The 20,899-nt window shown below is 42.2% G+C and overlaps 1 protein-coding gene across 1 annotated transcript in view; it reads left to right on the top strand.

Annotated features, from left to right (window-relative positions):
• SLC6A2 (solute carrier family 6 member 2) overlaps positions 1–20,899 on the top strand; it is a 210,871-nt gene that overhangs the window by 160,799 nt on the left and 29,173 nt on the right. Inside the window, exons 11-12 of the mRNA XM_030204308.1 lie at positions 4,462–4,561; positions 18,034–18,134. Of these exons, the coding sequence (XP_030060168.1) occupies positions 4,462–4,561; positions 18,034–18,134 (201 nt within the window). The remainder of the gene's footprint in view (positions 1–4,461; positions 4,562–18,033; positions 18,135–20,899) is intronic.

The raw sequence follows: 20,899 nt of genomic DNA, 5'->3' as shown, positions 1-20,899 counted from the left end.
AGGTGGATTAGTAAGGTTCTGGGTTTTCATTGTAGGCTTTGTTGAAGAAATATGGCTTGAGGGATTTGCGAAAGATAGTTGATTTGTTGATTGTTTTCAGGTCTCTAGGTAGTGCGTTCCATAACTTCGTTCTCATGTAGGAGAAGAACATTCAAATCATAATTTAGATGTCCAAGTCAGAACGTCTGAAGTTCCACTAGTATCTTAGAACAAGATCTGCCAATGTAGAGCCTGTTCTAAAATACATGGTGAAATAGTCATTCATGAGCCACTGACATGGAGCATGAACATCCATTTTAGAAAAATAGACTTCTAACATATCAAGGGGACAGCAGTGGCGTTCCTAGAGGGGCTGACACCCGGGGCGGATCGCCAATGCGCCCCGCCCCAGGGTGTAGCACCACCCCCCCCCCCCGGTGCAGCATGACCCCCCCCCCCCCCCACCCAGCGAAAGAACCCCTCCAGGTGCACGCCGCTGGGGGGGGTGCCGCTCGCCGGTCAGCGTCGTTCGTTTCCATGCTCCCTCTGCCCCGGAACAGGTTCCTGTTCCGGGGCAGAGGGAGCATGGAAACAAACGACGCTGACCGGCACGCGGCTCCCGGGGCAGACCGCCCCCACCGCCCCCCCCCTTGGTACGCCACTGGGGGGCAGTACAGGAACATAAACATCTTGGTGGCAGCATATGAACATCTATGTTATGAAATGACAATATAGATGTTTCTGTGCTGGAACATTATTGATTATATCAGCTGTTTTAGAAACATAGCTGTCTGTTTCTTTTGAAGCTGCCAGAAAGTCCAATGTCTCTTGGCAGTTTCATTTTCGGGGGAGACACCAAATACTGGGAGATGAAGGAGGTGACCTCCCCTAATTCCTGAATGTCCCAGTTTTCGGATATAACTCCTGACATTCTGGACCTAGACATTCATTCCCCTTCTGAAATGGAGAATAAATATTTATTTTTTGGACTGCCCTAGTCCTCCCCAAAACACACCTAGATAATGCCCCCTTGCTATTTGGACATTCTTTGGTTTTAGACATCGATACTCTGGCTTTGAAAAATTAGAAACACAGGAACAAAACTTCTACAGGAAAGAGTAGAGGTTGAAACAAATGATGACCAGCCATGGGGATGAGGTCTTCAAATCTTTCATTAAAAGCACGAGTGAAATCGGACCCGACACGGGTTGTGTTTCAGTGGGCACAGCCACCTGCCTCAGGGGTCACAAATGTAACTGTATAAAACATAAAACTTAATCAATATGAACACAAAAAGTGGACACACAAAAACATATGAAAAATCAGACCTTAGATGTCAGTGCATGATAGAAGTCTTAAGTGCTAGTGTATGAACATCCAAATTGCAAATGAACTAGAGCTTTTGCTCCAATGGTAGACTTCTAAAATAAGAACATAACTACTATCAAATGCCTCCAGGTCTATTTAACAGTTTCAAGAGCTTCAAATATACAAAAAGTATTGAAAGTAAATGTCTAGAATCTGTCTCAACTTGTACAAGCTTTCCAATAAGTGGAAGGAATGAGAGAGAATCCAACAGTACATGCAGGGAAGGAAACAATTGAGGGGCCCTTTTACAAAGCTGTGGCACAAAGGGCCCTGCACTAGTGGCAGGGGGGGCATTTTGCCATGCGCTGAGACCCATTTTACCGCAGTGGGTAAAAAGGCTGAAAAAAGACACAGTTATGCGGTAAGATTTTTTCTTACCACATGGCGATGTGGGGGGAGCACTTACTTCCACCCATTGAGGTAATGGTAAGGGCTGTCGTGTTAACCTAGCAGTAACCGGGTAGCACTTGGCGCTGTTCGATTACCACTGGCTAACCGCCTGTGGAAATATTTTTTGAATATTTCTGCTAGCGCTGGAAATGCCGCACGCTGGGGGTGGAACAACTGCTGGTGCCTGCGTTGAGCTGGAGGTAGCTGAAGATTGGCACACAGTAAGCCCGCGGTGGGCTTACTGCCGCTTAGTAAAAGGGACCCTGAATTTGCAAAACAAGAGAAAAAACTTGAATTAGATCAGCAAACAAGTGGAAAATAGAAAATGATACTCCAGGAACCATGAGGATAGCTCTATAAGAATGCACCTAATTAGAGCCTATTCTATTAAGAAAAGTAGGTACCTACCTTTTCTCATAGAACACTAGTATAACTAGTAAAATACACCAGATCACTAAGGTACACATATAAATCATAGTATCTGAATAGTCAGCTGGACTATTGTAATATCATTTACCTAGGCTGTACTAAACACTTATTAAAGAAACTTCAGACAATACAGATAACCTCACTTCGATCAATCTTTTCCCTGAATAAATTTGACAGGTTCTCTCCATTCTATACAAAACTTCTTTGATTTCCGATTGAAGCCAGAGTTTTGTTTAAGTTCGCCTGTTTTCTTTACAAAGTCTTCTATGGACTTGCACTGCTCTATCTATACGATCACTTTCAGTTCACTAATCATTTCAAGTTTCATAGGAAAAATTATTTTCATTTATTTTATTTTCCATCTTTGAAAGGCAAAAAGAGACTGAGGCTATTTGAGAACTCATTTGCTTTTAGGTAATGAAAATAGGGAAGGTGATTGCTACTGTTTTACTGGCTTCTCTTAATTACAGAGATTTCAGAAAAAATATAAAAACATTTCTTTTCCAGAAATATGTATTATGTACTATACTGCAATGATCTCGTTTTTGTCTTCTTAATTCATTATGTATCATTTCTTTTAAACCATTATGTATATCCTGCATATTGCCAGTTTCTTTGTCTTAGAACTGCAAGGCTTTAGTGGAATATAAGCTTGAATATTATTATTTTTTCTATAATTTATATGTGTAAGTCTACATTTCACCCACGCTTGGCCAAAACTCTGCCAATGTGAATGCCCACCTACAGATACATGAGTGGAGAAGAAGCCTAGTGGTTAGTACAGTGGACTTTGATCGTGGGAAACTGTGTTCGATTCCCACTGTAGCTCCTTGTGACTCAGGGCAAGTCATTTAACCCTCCATTGCCCCAGGTACAAATAAGTACCTGTATATACTATGTACACCACTTTGAATGTAGCTGCAAAAGCCACAGAAAGGCAGTATATCAAGTCCCGTTCCCCCCTCCCCTTTATGTCATCGAAGTTTTGAACATACTAACAAAATAGTGGGTAGCTATATTTCTGCACGTGTATGTGTTCGCATAAGTGCATAAATGATCAGAACACCAGCACTTGCTCTTTACATCTAGACAGCACCTTATAAAATGATCCCCCCTCCCCAGCAATGTTTAGGTGCCCAAAAAGGAGCCTATTCTGTAATGGAACCAAGACCTAGGCTCTGTTAGAGAATATTAGCATAACCCAATATTGGTATGCCAAACATCTAGGCCCCTGCAATTACATCTTAGTTTATAGAATTGCTCTTCATATATCGATCAAACCTGGACATATGAATGGTTAAGGATAGGTGAACTGAAACTGAAAGATGAGAGTTGGTAGTTGCAGCCCAGGACAGTTAAATAGGAATATCATTGTTCACTACAAACATAGAAAAGAACTGGGAAACAGACATGTAGATTCTGTAAGAAAAAACTAAAAACAGTTACTCATCTCATAGCTGACTGTGAGTTCTGATGGCAGACAATTTCTATACAGAAAGCACAATTACATTGGCACGTTTCATACATTGGAAGTTAAGTAAACATTACAACATTGCTGTACAAGTAGTGAGAGAGAGACCTGAGTCAAGAAGCCTCTAGTCCTGAGAGAGAACCTCCCAGCAATGATACACAGAGGTAGAGAAGGCTACGGTACCGGAGGGAAGTGCCAAGCAAGAGAAGCAGCCTGAGCCTAAGGGTTTCCCTGAGGTGGGAACTGTAAGTATTCAAGTCAGTCTCCAGGACTTGATTATACATTGACAGTAGACTGCTAAAGTAGGAGAGAACTTTGCAGGGTATTCCTAATATGAATCTGATATGTGTACAGAAGGGACCTGAAGTGGCATTAGTTGCAAGAGTGTTTGGACCTGGCTAGGATCCAGCCCTGTGAAGATTATTTACTGGGGCTGTATGGAGAGAAAGAGAGAGACCCTGCTTTAAAAGAATAAGCCTATGAAGTAACAGAGCTGACTACAACCCCTTTTGTGTACATAAATAAAAGGGAAATGGGACTTGATATACTGCCTTTGTGAGGTTTTTGCAACTACATTCAAAGTGGTTTACATATATACAGGTACTTATTTTGTACCAGGGGCAATGGAAGGTTAAGTGACTTGCCCACAGTCACAAGGAGCTGCAGTGTGAATCAAACCCAGTTCCCCAAGATCAAAGTCCGCTGCACTAACCACTAGGCTACTCCTGCCATATTTGTGTGAGGTCCTGCAGCCAGCCACTAGCCATTCTGCCACACCTATATTGAAAAATTATTGAATTCAGACATTTTCTGTTATGTCATAGGGTGGAATGTATGTGTTAACACTACTGGATACCTTTGCAGCAGGGACGTCAATCTTGTTTGCAGTTTTGATAGAAGCTATCGGAGTATCATGGTTCTATGGTAAGTGTTGTTCTTTTATCAGTTGGATGGATGCCCTAAGCAGTGCATTTCTTGGAATAGTTCTGTTTTTCACTGTAGTGTAATAATAACAAAAATATAAGACATATAACTGGATTGATTTTATTTTTAGATATTGTGGCAGCACGCACTAACAGTCAATAGAGGCACTGTGCTATCAGTAATATGGTAGTTTGGGGGTAATTTTATAAGGGACCGCATAGGTTTAGGCTGCAGTACGCACATAAATATTTGTATACTAGTCATTTACATGCATATGTGAACAATCGGGTTATGAGCCATTCTGTAAGTACCTGCCTGTTTTGATAGCGCATGCTTTGCAGATGCATTCACGAAGGTGGAATCTTGGCAGATTGTGGGCAGGTTGTTGTAATTTACACGTGAATCTCCTCAATCTAGACACGAGCATTTACACCAGCTCTGTGGTTGGCATGCTTGCTTATAAAAATGTCCATGTGTACTTGCATGGTTATATTAGTTTCTATAAAGAAAAGTAGGCACCTACTTTTCTCTTCTGTATAGAATATACTCCATATATCCTTTTACAAATGCCCTCATTGTGCAGGCTAAGTTCTTCATTAACTTCCTAGTGTAGAAGGAGGCAGGGAATAGGAAGAAAATATGCCTTACAGTTTTTGCAGAGGTACCTGCTGAGAATTAACTGTTAACCAGGTAGATAATGCAGTGCAGTTAATCCCATTTGAATAAGAGTAGCTATTACATTGTGTTATCTGCCATTTGATTTACTCTTTGTAAAGAAATATTCGACACATTATGGGCCCCTTTTACGAAGCAGCGATGAACCTAATGAGGGCTTACTGCTTACTAAAAAAGAAGTACCACCGGTCTACGCATCAGCCGGGCGGTTGTTCCCACCACCAGCATGCGTCATATCCAGCGCTACAAAAGTATATTTATTTTTGCAGCACCGGTGTGTACCTAGCGGTAATCGTGCACTGCCATGAGCTGCCTGGTTACCGCCGGGTTAGCACGAGCGTCCTTACCACCACCTCAATGGGTGGCAGTAAGGGCTGCCCCCCCCCCCCCCCGAAATGGCCGCATGGCAAGTGCTTCACTTGCTGCATGGCCATTTCTTTAAAAGGAGGCCTAATTGTGCATCGAAAACAACCCCCTTTTGCCGCAGCTTGGGAAAAGGAACCCTATCTAAATGGCAAATTTTTGGGAACTCCCCCATATTGAATTGGCTGTTAAATCATGGTAACTAATTATTTTATTGCATTTAAGTAGAGGAGTGTGGTAGCCGTGTTAGTCCACTCTTAAGGTTATCAATAGAAATCAAACAAAATAAAACATGGAAAAGAAAATAAGATGATACCTTTTTTATTAGACATAACTTAATACATTTCTTGATTAGCTTTCAAAGGTTGCCCTTCTTCATCAGATCGGAAATAAGCAAATGTGCTAGCTGACAGTTTATATAAGTGAAAACATTCAAGCATTACTATGACAGTCTGATAGGGTGGGAGGATGGGGGTGGGTCGGAGGTATGCATGGGGACATCAACGCATATCATTGATATTCTAACAGGATGGGTGTGGATAGGTGAGGGGTGGGGTGATCAACAGAGACATACAGCTTTATGGTTTATAATGGGCTAGGAACCCCAGATCCTTGTTAAGTCCTTTCTGTTGGGTGTTAAAATATTCAATCATTCTGACTTCAAAGATCTTACGTTCTTGTATGGTTTTAAAGTTACCTTTCAGTATTCTCACTGTGAAATCACTGGTACAGTGTCCTGGTTCTGTGAAGTGCTGTCCCACCGGGGTGGGGGCCCTACTGGCTGGGCCCGGTGGGACAGCACTTCACAGAACCAACATCACATGAACAATACAGCTGGTAGATTCTATTCTAAAATACTAGTGGAACTTGAGATGTCCTGACCTAGAGGTCTCAATTCTGAATTGTATGCCCTTTTTAAAATCAGCCCCTAAACAGCAAAAAAAATTTTTATAAGAACATAAGAGTAGCCATACTTGGTCAGGCCAAAGGTCCATCTAGCCCAGTATCCTGTTTCCAACAGTGGCCAAGCCAGGTCACAAGTACCTGGCAGAAACCTAGATTGTTTCAACATTCCATGCTACAAATCCCAGGACAAACAGTTTCTTCCCCATGTCTGTCTCAATAACAGACTGGACTTTTCCTCCAGGAACTTATCCAAACCTTTTTTTTTAACCCAGATATGTTAGCCACTGTTACTACATCCTCCGGCAAAAAGTTCATTGAGTGAAAAATATTTCCTCCTATTTGTTTTATAAGTATTTCCATGTAACTTCCTCGAGTGTCCCCTAGTCTTTGTACTTTTTGAAAGAATAAACAATCGATTTACATTTACCCGTTCTACACCACTCAGTAATTTGTAGACCTCTATCATATCCCCCCTTACCAAGCTGAAGAGTTACCAATTTTATGCAGACAATGTCCTTTTTTTCTTTTCAATGTCTGATTGGTGGAATGAGTTGTCTGAGTGGCTGACTGAATGCTAGAGCAGAGTAGATGATTGGATAGGAAAGCATAGGTTAGCTTTGAATTTGGAAAAAATGGCGGAAATGCTGTTAGGGAAACAGGAAAGTTCAGCTTGGCCAGATGTTGTATCTGTCAGTAATATTGCTTTACCTGTGTAGAGTATTCAACTGTTAGGTGTGATGTTGAATGCGAGACTTACTATGCAAGAACAGGTTATTGTGCTGATTAAATCTTCCTTCTTTGATATGCAGGTGTTGAACAGGTTAAAGTCTGTATTGTCTGGGTAGGATTTTAGACTTATGGTACAGAGTATGATTTTATCTAAAGTTGATTACTGTAATGCCTTGTTTTGGAGAATCCACGCACCTGAAGTTAAGGCATTATTCAAAATACAGCAGCTTGGTTGATTGTTGGAGGTTCTAGATTTGCACACGTTGGGCTGGTGTTGCAGCAATTGCATTGGTTGCCTGTGGGATTTCGGATTCAGTGTAAAATGATTCTGTTTCTTTATCAGTTGATTTATGTGAAAATTTCCCTGTTATTTGTCCCAGGTGGTTTCGCTATACTGCCTGAACCAAAGTTTGAGATCTGAGGCAGGAATGCAGTTGTCCAGGATGTTTTGATTTAATTTTGCAATAGTTTCCAGTGTGTATTGGTAGGATACATGCTTTTATAAATTTATCACATTCCATATCAACATGGGGAATTTTACTGTAGTGATTGTACATTCATTCTGACCAGGAGAGTGTCAGGTGGTGGCTGCTTGAGGTTTTCTAATTTATTCATAATGTCTGTGGTGTTCTGTATAAAGCTGTTTGTTTTGTGTACTAGAGGTTTACGAATCCCCTATATGGGGGTACAGTGCAACTATATGGCACATATTCTGTAAAGGAAACTAGCTGCCTATATACCTTTATAGAATACTAGCGTAACCAAATATATATAGGCATATATGCTTAGGCATGAGCTCTTAGGGGCCCTTTTATTAAAGGGTTGCCTTGTGGCAACCCGAAACTACCACTGACCCAATGCGGGTGCCAGCGGTAGTTCCACCCCCATTTCATGCTGCCCGGTTACTACCAGGTTAGCGCAGGAACCCTTACCTCCACCTCAATGGGTGGCGGTAAGAGCTCCCCCCTGAAATGAATGCACTGAAAGTGCAAACTTACCACACGGCCATTTCATTTTTGGTTATTTTCAGCCGCTGCGGTGAAAGGGGTCATGGCTTGGAGCGAAAACAGCTCCCTCCGCTAGCATAGGGCCCTTTTTACCACAGCTTAGTAAAAGGAGCCCCATAATGCCAGCCATAGAACTGATGTAAGTACACGCATCTATATTCCAGAGATACTTTGCATGATTTATAGCATTCTACAGTATGAGTTTTTCAAGTATCTGTATACCCTACCCAGATTCTGCTGATGTGTGCCCACCTGCAAAACTATGGCGATATGAATAGAGCTTAGGTGCATATCTGGCATATACATGTGTATGTTCAAATATTCTAAAGATTTACACCTATAATTGGTGTGTAAATGTTAGGTCCTTATTTATAGAATTACTCTCTACAATTTCAAATATTTCCTCTGTGAGTGTACCAGTACCAGATAGTATTGGTTTGTCAGGTTTTCCAGGTCTTAGGTAGCATTAGAATGTGCCCACAGAAGAATGGTTGCTCTGACTTATTTAAGATGTGACTGTACTTGCTTTGGAAATGTTTTGATAAGATTTTCAATTGTTTGTATATTCCTGAGTGGGTTCTCCAGTCAGTTTCCTGTAGTGTGTACTGTTTGAGAGCTTTCTGAGCCCTTCTATATATTTTTGCGCGTCCATAATTAGATGTGGGACTTGATATACCACCTTTCTGTGCTATTTTGCAACTACAGAACCTTCTTTGTCTACAGGTATGATGATAATGCTTTGGTTATTTTGTAGATTTTTTTATGGCAGCTTTTTGTAGTGGAGAGAGAGGTTGTATAGAATTTTGTTTGCCAGAGAGTTGTGAATTTCACTCTGTGTCTGAAACTCCCCATATAGTTGTCTAATATATTGCTTTGTCCATCTTGTGGGGTGAAATACGTATGGGCCTTTTTACTAAAGCTTAGCGCAAGCTTCGTGCACAACTGAATATTAGCATGCACTAAATACTAGGAAGCCCATTATCCCCCAGATTCTATAAATGGCAACTAAAGATGCATGCTCAAATCTGCACATGTAGCCAATTTGCATATGCAACTTAATTGTTTAGCAAGCTAATCAGCGCCGATAATTGGTCAATAACAAGTAATTGTCTGCATTAATTGGCACTAGTTAGAATTTATGCGCACAACCTTCTAAGCATATTCTGTAAAGTGGCCCACGTGAATTCGAATGCGTGGATCACAAAAGGGGGCGTGGCCATGGGAAGGGCATGGGCGAGTCATGGATGTTCCTGAAAATTACGCACACTGTTACAGAATATGCCAGCTTCATGCCCAAATAAGACGTGGGCACTTATACCAGTTTTTAGTTGGCGTAAATGGTTGAACCTAAATTTTAGTCGCAGGACAGTTGCTACACGTATTCTATAAACTGTGCAAAACATTTGGTGAGGTTTATACAAAATTGCTAAGTGTGGGTTTTTTTGGTGCCATCCATAGAACCTGGCCCTATATACCAATGGGCTTCTTAGAATTTAGTATGCGCTAATTCTGTTAGTGCATGCTAAGCTTTTGTAAAAGGGCCCAGAGTCTATTGTTTTTGGAACTTTCATATTTCCTCGATTATAATTTTTCTCCTATAACTGGCCAAGTGCTCTTAATTTGCTTCAGGTGCTGGTAAATGTTCTGCTATCATGATAAGATATGCTGTCTTATTTAGAGCTACTTATTACAGCCTCAGGTGGTCCTGAATCCTTATCTCATAAAATCTGGCATTCTTTAGTCCACCTCTTGTTGTCTGAAGGACCCCACTTGCTTGTATGACCCAGCAGGAAATTTATCTCAGCCTCAAGGCAAACATGATATTTTGAGTTCAACAATGTGAGACATTTAGATGTAATTCAAATTAATTATGTTTTATACCAATCTAAAACTCATCAGTTGTTTCAAAATAACTTTGGTTTGTGTCATAAGTGCAGGTAATTGGCTTTTCATATTTTTCTTTCTGTTTTTTCTTATTGATACACACATGCAATGTAATTACCCACTTGACTGACTGAAAGATGAATTGGAATTCATGCAGTTCAACCTTCATTAATTACTGTGGCTAAAAGACAAGCAATGTGCATTCATTAATGTGCATTCAAATTGTTGGCACACCTTAAAAAATTTAGGGCCTGATATTTAAAAGGACTTATTCAAGTAGCAGGACCTACTATCAGGAAATGTCCCACTGACCAGGACCATGCATGAATTTTCAATGCTATTGTCTGGATAATGCCACTGAAAATTACTACAGACCACCCGCTATGGCCCAGGGCAGAGCAACCAGGGATTACTCCTGCCCTTAGCGCCTAGACACCAGGGAACTACCCAGTAGGTTCCAGAGGTCTTTGAGAGGAATTGGGATGTCTTTGGGGAATGGAGGGCTTGACTGTGGGAATGGGGATACCTTTGGGGGAGATGGGGTACTTGACCTGGGGTGAGTGATGCCTTTAGGGGGTAAAGGGCTTGATGATGGTATCAACATGCCATAACCTTTTCACCAACCCCTTTTAAGAACACTCTCAGGAGCATCAGGATGTATTTTAATGGCCCATTGCTCCAGGGAAGAAAAATAATGCCAGCTCAAAGCTTGCAAAGTTTAACAGAAGCTGCATTATTCTATTTGCATAATAATGAGGGGCTCTACATGCATTTGCATGCTATGCATCTCATTATTATTATGTAGCATTCCTTGTCTTATACAAATGTGCATTACTGTAATGTATGATTTTGCTGTTTAATGCACATTAAGAGGCAAATATGCTTTATTCCATTAATGGAGGCCAGTAACCACCACTGTTCTCTCTAAGCTGAGCGGGAGTCTTCCATCTGCATTGCTGCCATTGGGGAGTGCTGCTTTAATATTGTGTTTTCAATGGCTAGGGACAGGCAGGTGTCCTGGAGTCCTGCAAAGTTTGCCTGCTCCTCACTATTGGAAAGATGATAGTGACACAGCACCCCCTACTGGCAGGACTGTAGGTAGAAGACTCCCTTTCAGCTTAGAGGGAACAGTGGTAACCCCCCCCCCCCCCTTAGGGGTCTTTTTACCATGCTGCAGCAAAATGGGCCCTGTGGTATGTGGCCACATGTCGAAGCCCCTTTTACTGCAACAGGTATTTTCTTAAAAAAAAAAAAAAAAGGAAATGACTGTGTGATAAGTACACACTTATCACACAATCATTTCCTTTTTGCTGCATGGCCATTTGCTGCATGGACATTTCCTGTGGGAGCCCTTACCGTATTCAACTAGCTAACGTCACAGGGCTGCCACAGGAAATGGCCGTGCATCAAGGCGCTAACCCAGGTAGGCCCCTAGCACCAAAAGATATTTTTTTTCACACTGGAAATGGCGCGTGTGGGGGAGGCAGTACCACCAGCTCCTGCAGTAGGCCAGCGGTAGTGCCAGATTGGATCACGGCAAAACGGCGGTACAGGTACTACCACTTTGTAAAAGGGGTCTTTAGTAAGGCATTATTTGCTTTTAATTTTATGTATTTATTTATTTCATTTGTATCCCACATTTTCCCACCTATTTGCAGGCTCAATGTGGCTTACATAGTACCATGTAGGCGTTCACCAACTCCAGTAGAGAACAAATACAAAATGGTGTTATGGTCAATAAGGTTCATGTGTTACAGACACATTGGGGAATCGTAGAGAGGAAGAGTTAGGTAGTGACCAATTGGGAGCTTTGGTTTCGTTGTGTTACAGGGTTCAGGCATTTATGTTGGGTTGGTAGGGTATGCCTTTTTGAACAGGCTGGTTTTTAGTAATTTCCGGAAGTTTAGATGGTTGTGTGTTGTTTTCACGGCTTTTGGTAGTGCGTTCCAGAGTTGTGTGCTTATGTTGGAGAAGCTGGAAGCATAGGTTGATTTGTATTTGAGTCCTTTGCAGCTTGGGTAGTGGAGATTTAGATATGTGTGTGTTGATCCAATTGAGTTTCTGGTTCCTTTTCTACATTTTAAAATAATAGGCAAGAAACCACTTGTATTCACAAAATAGTGTAATATATAAAAGGAAAGTGTTAAAATGAAGTAAAATAGGTATATCTATACTATGTCATACTATCCAGCTTATTTTCGAAAGAGAAAAATGCCTATAGTGCGACCTAAATCGGGAGATAGACATTTGTCTCGCAAAGGCACCCAAATCGGTATAATCGAAAGCCGATTTTGGGCGTTTCCAACTGCACTCCGTCGCGGAAACAAATAAAGTTGACGGGGACGTGTCGGAGGTGTGGTGGAGGCGGAACTGGGGCGTGGTTATCAGCTGAGGAGAGATGGGCATCTTTAGCTGATAATCGAAAAAAAAAAGGCGTTTTTAACGCGATTTTGGGTCACTTTTTTTGGACCCTTTTTTTTTTTCACGAACAAGTCCCAAAAAAGTGTTCCAATTGCCCAGATGACCACTGGAGGGAATCGGGGATTACCTCCCCGGACTCCCCCAGTGGTCACTAACCCCCTCCCACATAAAAAACCCCCACTTTAAAAACTTTTTCCCAGCCTGTATGCCAGCCTCAAATGCCGTACCCACCTCCATGACAGCAGAATGTGTTCTATCCTCTGACAGTCTTTCCCTGGGTCAGATGTGGGTCTCGGGTGCAGTACAGGGTCACATCAGCATTGCATTGTGGTGGGTGTAGGGTATTGGGCTCCGTGATTTCATTAGCTTGTGTTACAGTCTCACGATGTTGGTAGTTGGTAGGCTCTTCTCCCATGGTGCTTTTCCCCCTGCCTACTGGGTCAGAATGTGCCCTGTTGTGTTTCCTGTTGTAGTCCATGAGGTAGTGGCCATTTTTGTAAGCCAGCTTTAGTTCCCTTTCCTGTGTTAGCCACTTTAGACAACTTAGTTCTTCCCTTGAATGTGGCTGAAAGAGGGCATTGTACAGCATTCTGCCAGCTCTGACCTACTGCTCAACTCAGTACCAGGGAGACTTGTTGCTAGTGGGGTACAACCTCTGATCTGCAGTTAACTGTGAGTAAAGGCGGTTATTCCAATAAAGGACGTTTTCGGAGAGATTAGTCTTCAGGTGTCAACTGCTGTGCCAATGTTATACAGCAGCAACAAGTCCTAGAGGCCTGCGTGTATGCAGGTCCCTGGAGCACCTTTAGTGGGTACCGCAGTGCACTTCAGCCAGGTGGCCCCAGGCCCATCCCCCCCACCTGTAACACTTGTGCTGGTAAGTGGGAGGCCTCCAAAACCCACTGTACCCACATGTAGGTGCCCCCTTCACCCCTAAGAGCTATGGTAGTGTTGTACATTTGTGGGTAGTGGGTTTTGGGGAAGGGGGTTGGGAGCTCAGCACCCATGGTAAGGGAGCTATGCATGTGGGAGCTTTTTCTGAAGTCCGCCGCACTGACCTAGAGTGCCCAGTTGGTGTCCTGGCATATCAGGGGGGCCAGTGTACTACGAATCCTGGCCCCTCCCACGACCAAATGGCTCGGATTAGGACGTTTTTGAGCTGCGCGTTTTTAGTTTCCATTATCGCTAAAAAAAAACAAACGCCCAGATCAAAAACGTCCATTTTTTCAAAAATACGGTTTGGCCCGCCCCTTCACGGACCCATTCTCGGAGATAAACGCCCATGGAGATAGGCGTTTGAGTTCGATTATGCCCCTCCACATACTGTTATTTGAATATTTTTACTGCTGCAATTGTCTATTGCCTATGTTTGACTTATTCTTGCTGTATACCACCATGGGTGAATTTCTTCAAAAGAAGGTGTAAATAAATAAATATTATCATAACTCAAGAGCACAATAGGTAAGAGATGAAAAACTAAAAGAAAATGATAAATATATTTTAAAAAATTAAATAAATCAAAATTACAGGCAAATGGTTTGAATACTGGTAGATCTCTCTCTGCACCCTGGTTCACAAAGAGGCTCATTTTCAAAGCATTATGGAACTTTGTAAGTCTAAGTGCTTTGAAAATACGCCTCATTATCATTTTCGGCGAAGCCCCGGGACACATGACAGACCTCATAGACCTACCAACCAGAAATACATCCGTATCATCACAAACATATCTAAATCTCCACTACCCAAGCTGCAAAGGACTTAAATACAAATCAATGTACGCATCCAGCTTCTCCTACATATGCACACAACTGTGGAAGGCACTACCAAAAGCCTTGAAAACAACCTACGGCCACCTAAACTTCCGGAAATCACTAAAAATTAACCTGTTTCAAAAGGCTTATCCTACTTAAATGCCTTAACTCTGCAACACTGCAAAACTAAAGTACGTAATGGCCATACCGCAATTCTTACACTTTACGATTCCTTAATGTGACCGTTCCACATAAATCTTATTTTACCACATCGGTATTTATTCACACCGGAGTCAGCAAACGCCTCTCCGGTATTATGTAAGCCACATTGAGCCTGCAAATAGGTGGGAAAATGTGGGATACAAATGTAACAAATAAAATAAAAAAATAAAGCCACCTAAAGAAAATAGAAAGCCTTCTTAGCACAGGAGCAGCAGGTGGTCTCTTTGTGGGACTAAGTTTTCTCTTAACTTTCCGGTTATATGTATTGTAAAGTAACAGGGTGTCCATTTTATGTACTTTGATCCATCTCAATTAAAGGATTTCCTGAGAACTTGGGACTTATGCCTTGTACATGGCAAATGAGAACACAGTGAAGCAAGGCATTAGCTTTATCAAATACTAAGGAGCTTCCTCCAGCACGTCTCTGCATTGGCTCCAGTTGTTACCTGACAGTCTTCAGCTTTCTGGACGTTCAGTAATACATACTGGTTGATGAGAAAAACAAATTCTTTGCATATCAAAGTTATAATTTTAAAATAATGCTGTTTTATGTTTGGCTTTCAGACCACATAGGTCCCTCTGTCAGAATTAATGCAGATTAGTATTAATCATGCAATTTTTAAGCATGACGTTTGCTGAAATATTTCTCCTGCAATTCTATCATTTTTTTAAAGAGCCTATTTACTAATATGTTGTAAATGTTTTGCAGTTGCTACTGGATGACGGCCAGATTTAATGCACAATAAGTGCTAAGCTTCTGTTTTAACTGCTGGGGGCTGTTTCCAACAATTTGCTTTTTCAGCCAATGCAGAGGAAAGTAGATTATGCAATTCCATTAGCTATGTCATTCAGGTGCAGGGGCATAGCCAAAACTTGATGGGGGGGGCAGGGGTGGACTGGGGGGGGGGGGGCAAGAATTTCCTCTCAGTTCACCCTCTTTCTGCTGCTGCTGCTGCTGCTGCTGCCACTGCACCTTCACCCACCCATCATACCTTTGCTAGGTGGGATGCTGAAGCCCCACCAGCAGAGCCCTCGAGAGGGGGTCAGGAGGGAGGGGGAAAGATTCCCTGGGCCCAGCACCGGGGTCTGTCTTTCTCCTGCTCCTGTGTGTTGGGACCCAGAAGATTGCATTAACTTGATAACCCAAGTCCTGGAACACAGGAGCGGAAGAGTGACAGACCGAGGGAGAAGCAGATGCAGGAAGGTAGGGGGGCGGGGGAGAGTGGTGGGGCCAGAATAGGGGAAGGGAGAGGGGCAGGGGTAATGGCAGCCTGAGTGGGGTGTGGCGGTAACCTTGCCCTGGGCCCGGCTCTGTCTCTTGGCAGGCCTGCCTACCAGCCAAACACATTCTCTTTGGAGCCCGGGGCCATTCTGCCGGAGGAGCAAAGAAGCCAGCAGGCTGCTCAAGCCTCCAACACCAGCACTTCTGCGTATGCTCAGTTCAGTTGTATGAACTAAGCATGCATGGAAGTGACAGCATCGAAGGCTGCAGAACCAGGGGCGTATCTGGAATCCGGCGGTAGGGGGGGCCAGAGCCAGACAGGGGGGGCACATTTTTGCCTGCCTCCCTCCCCCCCCCCCCCGCCGCCGCCTCTCTCCACCCCCTCCCCGCCGTCAACCCTCCCCCGTTGCTTACTTTTGCTGGCGGGGGGCCCCAACCCCCGCCAGCCGAGGTCCGACCCGCAATCTCCATATTTCGTCTTCCTCCGTGGCCATGTGCTTCAAGGAAGTAACGCTGCAGTGCTGATTGGTTGAATCCAGTTCGGTGTCTGACGTCGCTGCACTAGACTACTCCAGGGACCTGCATGCTGTTCTAATGGACCTGAGTATAACATCTGAGGCTGGCACAGAGGCTGGCAAGTAATGTTTTTATTCACATTTTTGGAGGGTGGAAGGAGGTTAGTGACCATTGGGGGAATAAGGGGAGGTCACCCCTGATCCCCACCAGTGGTCATCTGGTTATTTAGGGCACCATTTTGTGCCTTATTCGTTATAAAAACAGGTCTAGCTCAAAACGTCTTAGTTTTAGTCCTGGACGGTTTTGTTTTCTTCCATTATGGCTGAAAAAAGTCTCAGGAACGCCCAAATCCCACTCTGAACATGCCCCTGATACACCCCCTTGAGATTTGGACGCACTTCTGACGGACTTGTATTTATATTCCCGTCCCTTCCCCTCTTTCTCTGTTCCTTCTACCCTCTCTACTGTCATTGTAATTGTTTCATTAGTTCATTATAAGCCGCTTTGAGGCTGCTAAACTGTGGTAAAAAGCGGGGTATAAATGATCTAAATAAATAAAACTTCTGACGGACTTCAGAAAAAAACGTCTAAAAATAGGTTTCAAAAATGCTGATTTGGACATTTTTGTGAGAAAAACATCCAAATGCTGCTTTATGCCACTCTTTAGATGTTTTTCTGTTTTGAAAATCAGCCCAATAGCTTGGAGCTCGACCTTGAAGAATAAGGGCCCTGTTTAGTAAGCTGTGCTAAGGGTGCACTAGTGTTTTTAGCATGCGCTAAATGCTAAAGACACCCATATATTCCTATGGGTGTCTCTAGCATTTAGCATGCTCTAATTTTAGTGTGTGCTAAAAACGCTAGTGCGCCTTAGTAAACAGGGCCCTAAGAGATAAGAGGGAGCATAATTTGAAGATGTATTTATTTATTTACTTGTGACATTTATATCCCACATTATCCCAAACAAGTTTGAGTTCAATGTGGCTTACAATAAACAGTATAGGATACGTAATAGAGATTAATGCATAAGAGAGTAATCTATACGTAAGAATCCAATTATACAATACAATATCATAGACGTACTGGGATAGCTATGGATATTCAACATTCAAAAAATCTATTATGAATGAGAAACAGTGAGAATGCGAAACAGTGAGAAGGCTAATGGTAAATAAATAAATAACCAATTTAGGGGAGAATTAGTTGCTTTAGTTATGGTTGTTCTTTGTAAAGGTTTGCTTGAGAGGAATGATTTGAGGATTTTGCGGAATTTGGTATATTCCTGTATGCTTCTTCTTCTTCTTATTATTATTATTATTATTATTATGCAAGTTATTATCTAGACACATGGATTTGAACATCAGACCTATAATCTCTTTGGGGTGAAAACAGGGGTAATATTCAGCCACAGCAGTCAGTGCATTATTTTATACCCAAGTACTTAGTGCCTGTATCGGGATACCTGATGACACTAAATGCATGGGTGTGTTTTTTTACCTGCTGGCACTTATTTGGGTACCAGCAATATTCAGACTGGCACCTGGATAAGTAACTGAATAGAGTTAGGACTGCTATTTTGGTGTCCAAACTTTATCTGGAAGATGAAGTAGTAAGCCTCTATTATAGAGAGCAGCACTTATCCAGGTTGGAGTGGATCCTAGCCAGATAAGTCAGAGTATCAGCTTCAACATTTTCTGTATACACTAATTCAGAAGAAATACTAACTTTGTCGTCATATAATTGGATGTCCTCATGGCTTTGCTTGATGTTTCACTCCAGGTGTGGACAGATTCAGTGAAGACATTGAACAAATGATGGGTTTCAAGCCAGGTCTTTACTGGAGATTATGTTGGAAATTTGCTAGCCCTGCATTTTTGTTGGTAAGCAGTGATTGTTCTATTGATTTATTGACTGCTCACTATCCCCATGTTTACAGCAGTATAATCAGCCTCAGAAAGCATAGTTACCATAGAAATGGCAGATATGGACACCTCAGTGCCTTAACCTGTCATGGTAACATTGTGTAGTCTAATGCTCACTATAGTAGAGTGCTACTAGCCATATTAGTCCTGGAGAAAAGTGGATTCTTAGGAGTTCATGATATTTTTTAGTGGGCTAATATTAGGCAAAAAATAACACAAGTAGCTAACCCAATTTCACTATTAATATGCAGTTCATTCCACACTGAAAGTAACTACGAAGCTGATAAAAAAAATCTATAAATGACAATGCACTACATAAAACAGATAAAATCATAGAAAAGTTAGATAAAAGCTTACAGATATTTTGTTAAAACTAGTTTTAACTTCTGTACATACTATGCAAAAACAGTACCCATAAACAACTGATACTATACATTTTGGGATAAATATTCAGCTAGTGGCAGTAAGCATTTTGCTGACCGCTGTTGGTGTTATTCCCAGATATTCATTGCAGGGCCATGTCCAGCCTTCAGTACTGAATATCTGATTTATGCCATGCCAGCTAACACATAGCCAGTTAAGTCGATATTCCTGTGTTTTATGCAGTCCCAGTTACCCTGGCTGGCTAGGTGCTGAATATTGGCATAACCAGCCAAGTGCCAACTCTGTCCCCCTGGAATTCCCTCAAAATGGCCAGTTTTCACTTAGCTGCTAACTGCCCATTTTCAGCGATGATAACCAGTTAAGTGCCACCAAATATAAGTGGATAGCCCCAAAAGTGATTTAAATGGTCAGCATTCAATTCTGGCTGGTTAAATAATTTTGAATCTCGATCAGTTTGAGTTATTATTGTATAGGCCTATACTTTAAACTTATCCGGATATGCCAGGGCAGTCTGAAGAGTTATCCAGGTGGCAGTGATTTTCAGCGTTGCTACTTGAATAACTCTGGATAACTTAGGATAGCAAAATAGCTGTCTGAAGTTATCTGAACAAGCTATCTAGATAGTGCCAGGCACTCACTGCAGTATCTGAGTATTAGCCATATTCCCCCAATATGCAGTGCTATTTAACTGGTCAGAACGGCTGCTGACTGGTTGCATAGAGCTTAACCAGCTATCCGCCACCTATATTCAGCAGGGGATAACTAGTTACCCTCACTGAATATCCCCGGTTAGCAATTAGCAGATAGCTGGTTATATCTGCCAATATAACCTGCTAGCCAATGATTTTTAAACCGGGTTTCAATGCCATATTTGGCTTTGTAAAAACCTGGTATATCTTTGGCCTGTTTAAAGATAACCGGCTAAGTCTGAATATTGACAGAGCTGGTTATCTTTAAAACTGGCCAAAAATAAACCAGATATTCAATGCCAGTCACTGGAAATGACCCAGTATTGAACATCCGGGCTTAGCGCCAACCGCAGGAGTTAGCCATTCTAATTCCCGTGGTCTGAATACCGGCCCCATTGTATGTTTTTGCCAATAGAAAGCAAAATGTTCAAAGGAGGGATTGCCAGAAGATAATTTGAAAAGGAGAAGAGATATCTAGAACTTCTGAAAAACATTCCAGGCGATATTCAAAATAATTAGAGACTCTTGTCCGCTAACTTCACATGTCTATGGCTAAGTGCGGATATTTAGCAGCACTTAAATTAGTTAGCACCTGTGCCGAAGCTGGTGAACTTGTAGGCATTCCAGGGGTGAAGTTAGCACTTAGGCCCTGTTTACTAAGGTGCGCTAGCATTTTTAGGGCGTTCACAAAATTAGCACGCGCTAAGTGTGCAGGCACCCATAGGAATTTTGTGGGCACCTACACACTTAGCATGCGCCAATGGTTAGCGCGCTAAAAACACTAACGCGCCTCTAGCATGGCTTAGTAAACAGGGCCCTTATGCAGTTAAGTGCCGATATTCTGCCCCTGACCATAGAAGATAAAAGATTATATTATAACACATCACATAAGTACATAAGTATTGCCATACTGGGAAAGACCAAAGGTCCATCATGCCCAGCATCCTGTTTCCAACAGTGGCCAATCCAGGTCACAAATACCTGGCAAGATCCCAAAAAGTACAAAACATTCTATACTCCTAATCCCAGAAATAGTGAGTTCTCACCAAGTCCAGTACTACCTTTAAGTGGTTCAGCTTATGCAGTTGAAGGTTAAGTATTACACTTAACTGCATGCTCTTAGAGGCCTACCTAAAACCGAACATTCAGTGCCGGACATGGACTGGCATTTAACATCCAGGAATACAGCCAGCAGTGGACATAAAAATGCTGACTGCCACTGGCTGCATATCAGCCGGATTATTGCTGCTTCTGATGTCTGCTATCAAACGCAGATTATATTTAATTGTACACATCACTTTGTGCCAGATCAACAAGGACTCCTGGTTCATCTCAGTCTGTGCTTGCTGCAAATCTTTAGCTGTCTGAGTTGACACAGATTGAGAATAAGGGGCTGTCTTGCTAAAATGCACTAAACCAGTTGGCTTATGAATTAGCACACTGTTACAACGTGGACATGGCTATTGTTTTCATGCTGACGTGTCGGCTAACATTAATGAACATACTAAAGGGGTAATTCTACAGTCTAGCAACCTGCATTTACATGACCTTTACACATATAAATGTCTAGATTACTAGCATTTATACCCCACACTGTCTATTAAAATGTTTTATTATGTATTGTGTTGACATTGAGGGGCATAATCGAAC

The sequence above is a fragment of the Microcaecilia unicolor genome, chromosome 5, assembly GCF_901765095.1.
Source record: "Microcaecilia unicolor chromosome 5, aMicUni1.1, whole genome shotgun sequence".
NCBI lineage: Eukaryota > Metazoa > Chordata > Amphibia > Gymnophiona > Siphonopidae > Microcaecilia > Microcaecilia unicolor.
This window is presented reverse-complemented; position numbering and strand designations above follow the sequence as displayed.